General features: G+C 46.9%; 2 protein-coding genes across 2 annotated transcripts in view; one reads left to right on the top strand and one right to left on the bottom strand.

The window, feature by feature from the left end:
- The window catches only part of LOC118785538 (keratin, type I cytoskeletal 18-like), a 4,188-nt gene extending 1,837 nt beyond the window's left edge, over positions 1-2,351 (top strand). Inside the window, exons 4-8 of the mRNA XM_036540262.1 lie at positions 1-56; positions 169-294; positions 523-749; positions 1,116-1,150; positions 1,739-2,351. The exon at positions 1-56 is cut by the window's left edge and continues 109 nt beyond it. Coding sequence (XP_036396155.1) covers positions 1-56; positions 169-294; positions 523-749; positions 1,116-1,150; positions 1,739-2,046 — 752 coding nt within the window. The 3' untranslated portion in view covers positions 2,047-2,351. The remainder of the gene's footprint in view (positions 57-168; positions 295-522; positions 750-1,115; positions 1,151-1,738) is intronic.
- A 243-nt stretch (positions 2,352-2,594) lies between these two features.
- arpc2 (actin related protein 2/3 complex, subunit 2) lies at positions 2,595-10,990 on the bottom strand. The gene is made up of 10 exons (XM_036540263.1): positions 10,598-10,990; positions 8,934-8,968; positions 8,183-8,295; positions 7,269-7,314; positions 6,945-7,131; positions 6,657-6,750; positions 6,358-6,484; positions 5,077-5,177; positions 4,370-4,470; positions 2,595-2,970 (listed from the first exon to the last, which is right to left on the bottom strand). Exons 1-10 carry the CDS (start codon positions 10,669-10,671, stop codon positions 2,949-2,951), a joined length of 900 nt encoding a protein of 299 aa, XP_036396156.1. The 5' UTR covers positions 10,672-10,990; the 3' UTR covers positions 2,595-2,948.
- Positions 10,991-11,275: the final 285 nt, after the last annotated feature.

Raw genomic sequence — 11,275 nt, 5'->3', positions numbered from 1 at the left:
ATGAGAAGACCGCGCAGAAAAACCGTGAGGACACCGATGCCTGGTACCAGAGCAAGGTGAGCGGGGTCTTCCGGGGCGAGCCGCCGCCCGGGCGTCGCCACGGGCAACGGCCCTTTCTGCGGTTTTGCGTTTAGGGAGACAGTCCCACTCACCCGCTCTCTGTCACAGTTTGACAGCCTGTCTGCGGAGGCCTCTCAGAACAGCGAGGAGCTGCAGTCCGGGAAGAACAACCTGTACGGCCTGAACCGACAGCATCAGGCCCACCAGATCGACCTGGAGGCCCTGCGCAACCTGGTGAGGTTGCACCCACTCATGTGTTTCAAGTGTTTCATGACCATACTCTCGGTTCAGGGAAGATATTTTCTCAAGAACAAGGCAGCATGAAAATGTTAAATATGTCACACACACTCACACACACTCACACACACACACACACACACACACACTCACACACACACACACACACACACAGACCCCCCACAGCACCCCTGTGAAAGTTCCCCCTGCGTGTGTTTCCTGCAGAAGAGCTCGCTGGAAGGCACGCTGAATGACACGGAGGGCCGCTACGCCGGCGAGATGAACAAGCACAACCAGCGGCTGCTGGACCTGGAGGCGGAGCTGGCCCAGGTCCGCGCTCAGGTGGAGCGCCAGGGCCAGGACTACCAGTCGCTCTTCAACATCAAGATGAAGCTGGAGAGCGAGATCGCCACCTACCAGAGCCTGCTGGAGGGCGGGCCCGACGACGACAGGTGAGACACTCCCGCACCACCCTCGTCCCCTGCAACCTCCCCTCACCTGTCACACACAGGTGACTGTGCTCCCGGTGCTCCTCTTCCCCTTGGCAGTCTGTGGCTGTGTTGCCTGGGTCCACACTCTGGATATACATGTGTTTGTTAAATACCTGCTGGTTTCAGTGAGAATCACAGAGCCAGGATATATAACCTTATTACTGCTATTTTCCATACTGAAAGAATTACGCCCAATGTTCGTGGATTCAGACACAAACTGTCTTTGGAAAGGAAGCACTTCATGTGGCGAGAGCACAGACAGCAGAGCCACACATCCGGTGTTACCTGCATCACTGTCACCAATTCCCTGTGTCTTTTCCCCCACAGAGTGGAATTTTCTTTAGAGCAGGCCTTGCAGGCAGGTAAGTTGTGTTACTGCGGTCTTTAGAAGCATGCGAGCTTCATCTATAACCTCTTAACCCACCTGACCCCATAGCAGCTGCATCCAGCATGTGTCTGTTAACACAGCCTTAACCCTGGAGCTAACCTGCACCGTCCCTCTGATTCACTGTCTGCTGCCCCTTTCTGCCTGACTGTGTTGCTAACCCCGTCACCACAGTACTGGCCTCAGAAACGTGTTGCTGTGTAGCACAAGCCTTTCATTTAAGGAGAGTCTGACACAATATTCAGAAAACACTTTAATAGAAAGTCAAGTCCATCCACAAAGTATTTATAATGTTTCAGGTCTGACAAGTCTCAAAATAGGCGAGTATCTCTAATGTAATCGGTATGAATGGAAGTGGGTGGCACCAAATGGCGTCCGCAGAAGCTCATTAACCCAGCAACACAGAGACATGGCCGTAAACAGGCCGGTGTACCAGTGGACGCGGTTCTAGTACTGCGGGTCACCCGGTATACCGTCCGTTACGCTTCCGCTGACCTGATTAAGTCCTTATTCAGGACTGAAAAAAGATCAGGCGTAAAACCTGGGTCTTTTCTCCATCTCCTAGTGCCACAGCCAGAAAAGCCTAAGGAGGTGATGGTGCTCAACCGGGAGGTGGTGGATGGAGAGGTGGTGTCCCAGACAAAGGTGGAGGTGCAGATGGCCCCTCCCAATGATGCAGAGCAGCCAGAGGTGCAGGAGGAGCAGGAGAAACAGGAGGAGCAGGAAGAGGAGAAGGAAGACGAACAGGAGCAGGAGAAGGAGGAGGAGGAGGAGGAGCAGAAGGAAGAGGAGGAGGAGAAGGAAGAGGAGGCTCCACAGAGCCTCGCAGAAGAGGAAGAGCCACAGCAGAATGATGAAGCGCTCAGCGAGTGAGCAGCCTCTCCCCTCGGACGTCCACACTCCTCCCGCCTACCCCTCCTCTCTCTGTCACTCAGGAAAATGCACCCTGTCTCTAACCTCTTTGCCAATAAAATGGTGGTTTACAATCCAGCAGTTGCTGTTCTCTCATTTGCCTGGGCAATCACACAAACGTGGTTCTTTAAAAAAAAAACTCAGCATGGTGGTGGTTGTGTGGCAGTGACTGGGTGTAATAACTGCAGTTATTACACTCAGAGCTGACAGCCATCAGAACAGATGTGCCACTGACGTCTCAGTGATAAGGCATAGGAATAACACCTACAAAACACAGCTGCCTCTAGGGCTGAATTAAAAACTCGCACACATGATCAATTCCTGAAGGGCAGCCTGTTCTACCCCAACCTGATAAAAAACTAAGATCCAATTTAACTATTGGCTGGTGGGCAGGTCAGCGTTCTAATATAAACTCTATAATGTCAATGTTGTTCTCAGCAATCATTCAATATAACATGACAGGTGTTTTTAGAAGACTGGTTTATTATTTACCAACACTTGATTTCAAAATGGTACAGACAACCCAGGGCGACAGATATGAAAGGGAACCAGTACACTGCATTCATCTATCAAACACTTCTGGGTATCAGCAAAGAGGCTGCGAGGCAAAAGTACCAAATGTCCAAATGGAATAAAAGATCAGGCTGTATCAAAAAATTTCATTTATATATAGATATGTTACTCATGGTGACGTCTAACTACGCAAAATAATCAACACTTTTGTTTGTCCCTCTTGAGCTCCCCCCTGAAATGACAGCTTCCCGTGAGGAATGTGATGCGCTGGCCAATGAGGGCACCCGAATCGTTTGCGTAGGGGGAAGTGCTGTGTGTCTCTGTGCGTCCCCGTGTGGACGGCCAGCCTCTTAGCGGGAAAACGTCTTGCCCCTGAAAACACAAAGATGAGTCAATCCTTATCAAGACAGGCTATGAGTTCACACTCGCACGCACACACACTCTCACACGCACACCCACCCACACACACGCATGCACCCACACACACACACGCACGCTGGGGGAAACGGAATGAACCTGGGACAATGCGAGATTGAGTCTGTCTGCAGCGAGGGGCCAGCACGGTATGCACCGCACCCCACGTCCTGCGGCACTGCACCCGTACAGGAAACCGGCAGGTTAACAGGTGTGTAACTGCGTGTGCTCAGGCGTGTAATGTTGGGTGTGCTCAGGCGTGTAATGTTGGGTGCGCTCAGACTCCTTCAGCACTCTCGTCAGTCTTGCTCCACTCAAACGGAAATTCCGTGAGTGTTGCTGCAGATACCCTTCCAGCACAAGGACAGACACTGTGATGCAAACGCACCTCTCTGGCCGCTCAAAATCAGCCTGCAAAGCCGGCGGGAGTCCCCTGATGCAAACAAACTGAGGGCTTTTAGCTTGGGCAGAGGAAGGCAGAGACACACCAATGAAGAGCTTGGCCATAAACAGGATGTGAACTGAGGATGGTTTATGTGTATAAAAGAAACAGGCCGTGTCAGTAGGCCTCCTGTAACTACAGTGTACACACCGAAAGACCTGCAGAACCCCTATGGCAATACCACACCTCCCTCTGTAAATATTAACACGGGTTTGTGGGTAGATGGAAAACTTCTCTAGAACGTTACTCAGAAACACAAAAATGTTCATGTTCATTCATTGGTGCTTAAAAGGAGAATAAAATGTCTCATTGATGCTCAAGAGCTGTTTGAAGTACGCATTTTTCTGCAAAGAACACTTAACATTGTACCAACAAACGACTGTATATCTGTGATACAATATTCACGGTTTTCTGTGTATTGCACAACAAGTCTTGGCAAAGATATGCTGGAACTTTAGCCATAATGATTATGAAATTAATGATCATGCAATATTATTTGTCTTTTTAAGCTTTTAATTATTGAGGTAAAACATGTCTAGACAACATTGTGTTGCATCATTGTATTCTTAAGTAACTGTTGCTAAAGGAAGTCATGACCAAGTATCAGCTCCTACGGAAGCACGATCACGATCCACTGGGACATAACCATAAAATAACACACATCGCAGAGACAGACATGTATGCATTCACACACACTCCCACTGTGTGTCAGCTAGCATCATCAGCACAGTGTGTGTCCTGCTGTACCTGTCTCTCCCCAGGTTCGAGCTTCCCGCCCCACGTAAACACTCTGTAACTGTCACATTGACACAGGATCTTCCTCTCAGCCTGACCTCAGCCTCAGAGTTCTCTCGCCCTGAGCTCAACAGCCCGTGCACAGACACCGTGTGGCCGCTCACTGCGGACTGAACTTACGAGATGGTCTTCATCTCCTTCTTCTCGGCGTCGGGTCGGGCCCTGTTCAGAACCTTGAGGAAGTCTGAGGTCTTGGCTCTCATGCGTGTGTGAATGTAGGCCTGTCACAGGAGGAGAAACGCCCATAAATCAGGGAACTGGGACACAACTGACCTGCTGTGAAGCCAAGTACTCTACCATGTGATTACTGGGATAGATCGCATGACACAGCTGGACAAGAAATGAACAAGCAATGTTTAGGGGATTCCACTGATTTGCTAGACATGCTTGCCTTTTTACCATCTAGCGGTCAAATGAATTTACTGCCGTTGCTCTGAGGGAGTGACCAATGAGTGAACAAAGTTTTTCAGTTCAGGCATATCTACGTATGCACCTGGGACTTGTTTCCTAATCCTGGCTGTATTGGTGGGAATTACAGTACGTTAATTACTGCACTTCAGTCTATTGAAGTTACAATTCCAGCTATTTTACATACCCTAAAAACAAGTTGGGGTATTCATGTCACATGCAACTCAACAGAAAAGGAGAAGTGATTTTGAACATGCTGGGACTAATGCAGGTCATGACTTGTGATATAAATCAATCATCCAGGTTTGGAGTATTCTGGGAGAGTTCCCAGTGTGTGATGCCTCTGCCAGGATAAACCCAGGAAAAGGGTTTGTTTCCCTGCAGGTTCCATGTTCCTGGAGTGTGCTGTGCAATCTCACCTTGGAGCACTTTATGTGGTAGTGCAGGTAGTCGCGGAAGGTGTGGATGAGATTGATGGTGTTGTCTCTGGCGTTCGCATTGGTGTGACGAGGGAACAGCACTGCAGGAGAGTGAAAGATCGTTTCAGAGCAGGAACAAGCAGAAGTGGTCACCTGATTCCCCCTTTACACTGAGAGGGAGTCTAATATAGGAGTCACTGTCACATTTTAAAACATACACAATACTTTTCATATCATTACACTATATGGACAATTTGGACCACAACGGAAATCAAAATATTCAACCCATCTTAAACTTGCAAAGACGCAATGTACAAATCAATATTGAATAATGTGCCTGAATGCAAGTTCATCCTGACAGAGTTTTAAATAAATAAATACATATGTAAATACTGCTGTCAATATGTCAAACTCAATGTATGATTATGTGCAATTATGATTCTCTCCTGTCAGAGGCAGTACACAGATTTCATACAGAGGTGAGTGTCTCAGATGTAAAACAGGTGCAACCACAGGGACTGTGACAGTGGCTCTCAGCATATTCATATAAACATTACACATAACAATTAGAGCGATACAACACAGATGGTTCTTCTGTGTCCAACTGTTACTGCCTTTAACTTCTGCAAACTGCAGGCTCCAATCTGAAGCAGTCAGGCCAGCAAACTGCAGGCTCCACTCTGAGGCAGTCAGACCAGCAAACTGCAGGCTCCACTCTGAGGCAGTCAGACCAGCTTTTATGAATAAGGGCCGCGTTGTTTATTCACCCTCGTGAGTAAACGGCTGAAATAAGGGGAGGGACACAGATCAAACGGTAACAACGCAGCCGGTGGCAGCTGACTCCGCCCTCCGCGGTGCGGTGTAGTGTTACAGCTCAGGAGGGACCACTCACAGGTGACAGAGGAAGGGGAGGGGCGAGCTTACAGCTGGAGTACACACACTGTGCACCAAAGAAGCAGGGGGTAGGGGCTGACCATGAACATGAGCCTACAGAGCAGGCTGATATATCTTCAGTGTCTAAGTGTCCTACATCAGTAACCTGTGCTTCGTTTCTCCACTAGCCCAAAAGTGTGCTTTCAGTTCTGCAGCCTTTTGTTAAAACGGGTATTTTCAGATATCATTGAGGAACAAGGCCACATGCTAATGTGTGCTTTGGCACATGCTGAAACCTTACACCAGGCTAAATATTGGCAGAGTGGTGGCTTTTGTCTCTTCACATCCAGTTAGAAATCTGGGAAAGGGTGTATGGGGAACCTTCTGCGGCGCGGGAGTCCGACTGACCGAAAGTGATGTAGCCAATGTTGTCTCCCACGGCAGCGTCTGTGTCCTTCAGCTCCAGGGGGGGCTCCCTGTGACTGAACAGCACCTGGGGGGCCGTGTGGCTGGCGCGACGGCCCTCCTTAAACTCCTACACACGGGGGGAGGAAGGAGACAGTCAGCTCTTTTTCCTTCTCAGTGGCACAGCCGCTGCCCAGAGCGCCAGCTGCCGCTCTGCTCCGACACGTTTCATCCACAGCAGGAACAGCCAACCACAGATGGGCCTGAGCACGTTCCCATCGGGCTGCAGGTGCGAGGCTCACCTGCATGAACACCTTCCCGATGATGACGTCATCATCGTCTTTGAACACTGTGCTGAAGACCACCGTCACCCGGTCCTTCTTTGCCTCCAGATACCTGTGGAGAACCAAACAGATAGAACACAATGTGTCTTAACAAACACATTCTTTACTGTACCAACAACCTGAAACAGCACTTTCCTGATCCAGCCTTTCTGCCCCCATGATCACTGTGTAATATGCGTGTTTGTTATGCGACAGGCCAGTGCAGAGCCTTTCAGGGCTAACAGTTAGCAGCTAGCAGTCACCCACATGGTCTCGTCGTCTCTGTAGTGGATGACCGCCCTCTTCTCCCCCTCACGCCCCTCCTCCTGGAACTTGAAGTACTTCTCAAAGACTGAGGCGAAACAATTCCTCTTCAGCATGCCGGCCTGGTGGATGACCTCATCCTTATTGGCCGGCACAGCGTCCAGGTCAAAGAGCAGAGACACATTGTACCCTGCAGGCCAGGGATAAGGGACAGTCATTAGGAACCACCCCAGCAGTGGAGGAATCACACATTATCAATAAATTACTTCATTGATAAATAAAATACAATCTGAGAATGTGGGTATAATTTTTACGTGAATCTCGTACCATCCTCTGGCGACACCAGGTAGCTTCCATACACCCTCTTCAACAGCTGAAAGACAAAGTCAAACCATTCACACCATGCAGCAACATAAAGGAAAAATAGTTCTGCTATTAGCAGAGAAGTGAAAATAAAGTAGAACTAAAAAAAGAATAGGTGTGTGTATTAAGGCTAGACTGGAAAGTACAGATAGTGTGAAGTGGAAAACATTAGGTTTTATTTACTTATGTAATACAGTAAGTTATGAATGTTTAAAATACTGTAGCATTATCAAAATATACTGCATACAAATATTGAGTGACATTCTCATTCTTTATAATCTGTTTATCTCATTGATTTTAGATGTGTCTGACTCTCTGTCAAAGCACCTGCAGCCCTGCTTCTATCTGCATGTCTCTGTGGTTAAGGAGGCAGCTGGAGGGGAGGTGCTAAACAGGTGTACCTGCGAGGGGATTATTCCGAATGTACGGTAGGTTCATGAACAGGGTCACACAGCCGCGGTTCACAGCTGAGAGCTAAGTTTACACACCCCACGGCATCCGCCCGACATCAGCACACTGCGGCTATTTCTGAGGCCTATAACTTCCTCCACGAGACATGAGACAGACGTCCACTTCCTGTTTCACTCTGCAGCCACGGCTGCCTTCTTCCTTACATGGAGATTAAACTGCCCAGTTTACTGAGGGAAGCCTGTACACAGGGCTCTAATTAAAAAGGAAACTGTTTCACTAGGGCATGTTAAGTTCATTTAGACACTGTTCAACTTTGCTGTTAATGTGAACAACCCCCAGACCTCCAATTACACTGTCCATTCGAATGACCACCTTCACTCTATATCTTAATGGGGGTCCAGAGTCTCATGTATTGAAATGTGAGTCACTGGACAGTTTCTTTAGTAGAAGTGAAACGTGAACATTACCTCATCCGCCCCATGCTCCTGTAACTCCTTGTAGAACTTAAGCGAGATGCTGACCATCACCTTGGTCTTATCACCATTCGGGTTGGAAATGTGATAGAGAACGCCATCGAAATCTGCGTCATGAGAAAAGTCATTTCACAAGAGATTGATTTTAGCGACAGTCTTCATGGTCTCCAAACAGAAAACAGGGTTATTTCTATATGTTGTAATCAAACGGAGTGCATGATTTACACAGGGCTGTGTGGTTGCTGTGGAAACATCCCGTGGCCTTACTAAGTGTGGAGGACTTAAAATTGTCCTACTTTATTGTATTAAAAATATATATCCCAGTAGGTTAAACTTAATGCTTCTTGAGTCAAGGCTCAATCAGTTCTGCCCATACCAAACACAGTGAAGCAAAGAGTAAAGATGAGTAAAGTTCTAGTCCAGAAACAGGTCGTTCCAGGCCTGAAAGGCCACAAATCTGCAGGTTTTGGTGTTTCAATGAACAACCACATACCTGGTAATCCAGATGTTCAATATTTACATTTAGTCATCTGGCAGACACTTTCAGGGGCAACTCAGAAGCAACTTACTGTCCTAATACTGTAATAACTACATTTAATCAATTAAAAATCAAGGCTAAAAATAAAAAGAATCCATACCTGAGCTAAGACATACTGGCACTTGACAGTTAGCCCCAGTCTATTCTTACGTTTGTCATGAGGAAACCAAACTGCGAACGAGCTGTGTTAAATGCATTTAATGTTACCTGCAAATGTGACTTCTACTGCTTCGGGCTTGTTCCTGAAAACAAATGTAAAGAATATTTTAGGTCTTTTCTTTTTTTAAAAAAAAAGATGACACTGCCATCACAGGTTTGGTTCGACCTCTGAACAGCCAGCTCCAGAGACGTTCAGTTAGCAGTATTCTGGAAGTGCAGGGTGGTCAGCTCAGCATACCGGTTTGACCAGCTGATACATGATATGTTCCTGGACCACAATCAAACACCGAAACTACATGTTTCCAAAATACCAGAGGATGAGTGCTTGATCTGAAAAGATTTTCAGTTAGGAGAAACAATATACCTTTGGGCAAATTCATGTATGCAGTCAATGACTCACTGTAGATATTTGCAATATCATTGCTTTGGACTTCATAGTTGCAATAAATACACAAATAGTGCATTTAATGAAATGAGCTACTGTTTGACATTAACAATCCAGTAAAACTACTTTGGGGGGAGAGCTGAAAACATCATCTACACCTTTTTGGACAAACTGAACAAAACCTCTCCATTATTTGGGGAAATTTTCACTTTTCACGGTGTAAACAAACAGCTCTTTCCCACCAATACTGACACCAATTTTGGAAGACAATTCCTTTTTTCATACTTTTCGACTGGCAACGTTACATGTGGTTGTGTTTTTATCAAATCACAACTTGAACCTGGGAGGTAGCCAGTCAAACCTACTGCCAATATCCAAGCCAAAAAAGGAAGTGTGACAGCTCGTAGTCTTCAGTGTGATATTATTTTCGCTACTAAGAGCTTTTCTGAGTGGGGAACTGAAATGGAGGCACGCAGGTGTGGTCAGCAGAAACACCGTCCCCCCGCAAAACGAAACCACTGATTAATGACTAACATTACAGTAAAACATTTACCTCCAGGGGCAGCAGCTAAGGCCATGAGCACAAACGCATGTACCTAGTTGAGCTCATTTCTGTACAACTAGTTGAGTAACGAGTTTTTTTTTTATTTCCTTTGCAGAAAAGTTTCAGCTAAAATGCTGAGATTCTGCCCCGTACCCAAACCTGACACAGCGCGCTCCGGAATGCGGAAATGGAAAGGAAAACTAACAAACTGCAAATGACAGGGAAGGCGGGCGAACACTGTTTCTCTACCTGTAACATCATTAATCAAACGGCTTTAAATAAGCGGACGTTTTCATGCATGCATGCACGTTGTCAAGCCGACGATTCATTCATATCATGCAGGATTATGAAATGCGGAAGCACAGACCAGCAAATGCAGCCAGCTGGGAAGCTAGCTAGCTAACTGCAGCTACACTGCAAAGATAACTTAGCCCGACAGTGATGTTACACGGTCATTATATTTAGGGAGAGAAACTGGCGATCTCTGATCGTCGGCTACCGAAGTACACTGCTGTCATCAGCTATAATAATTTCCATTCTGCTTAGCTAGCAGCTAAAGAGCTAACATTAGCGGAACCGCACCAGAGACACACCCCATGGCGCTGGCTTGCAGGCCGGGCAAATACAAATCGATGCGGCCTCCTTCATTTCCGACACCTTTCCAGCTAAGAGGCTGGTTAATTTGAGTCAAAAGCCCATGCACTGCAGATTTTATTACATCAAATCATTTTATGGCATACATCCATCACTGCTTAACGCTGAACAGGAATAAAACCGTCTCACCCGTTGGATGCACTGTCAAATTTAAGCGTCAGCGTCTCCTCGATGATCCGGTTGTTTATCTCCAACAGAATCATGGCGACGGTAATACCAGCGGACTGTAATTTTTAAAGCCCAACTTTTTTTTTTATTTTAGCTAGCTAGATATATCCTTTGTTTTAATCTTGCAGTTTCGCTAGCAAGCAGGTTTTCTCCCCCGGAAAGCCCTTCCTTCCTTCCGTCTGCCGGCTCTTCCGCCTGGGCGTGTGCGGACCGCAGGAGGGTGTGAGCAATCTAGGCGGAGAGAGTCTGAGTCAGATTACAACGCCACCTGACCGGCAGGAATGAATGAGGTTTAGCCTGGAACCGTCCGAGTCTTATTACAGCCTCATCTGATCGGCAGGGATTACTGCACTTAATTTAACCGTATGACACGGAATATTTTGCCTTAGAACTAAACCTGTATTTTCCTGCGGTAAAAACTACGGCTGCCACGCAACCAGCAGGCTCATTCTCGCTGCAGTCGCAGAAAAGTATTGTATTGTAAAGCTATAATTCGGTATCACACGATTTGTTTTCTTTAAAAATACTAAACGGAAACGTTTTCAGTACTTTCCCTTCTATAAATAACGTCACAAGACGTACATTTATTGCCAATATATCTCTGGATGGACATGCTGTATGCGTACATAATATAGGTAG

Source organism: Megalops cyprinoides, chromosome 11, assembly GCF_013368585.1.
Source record: "Megalops cyprinoides isolate fMegCyp1 chromosome 11, fMegCyp1.pri, whole genome shotgun sequence".
In the NCBI taxonomy this organism is placed as follows: domain Eukaryota; kingdom Metazoa; phylum Chordata; class Actinopteri; order Elopiformes; family Megalopidae; genus Megalops; species Megalops cyprinoides.
Note: the sequence above shows the minus strand (reverse complement) of the source record. Positions and strands in the feature narration are given on the sequence as shown.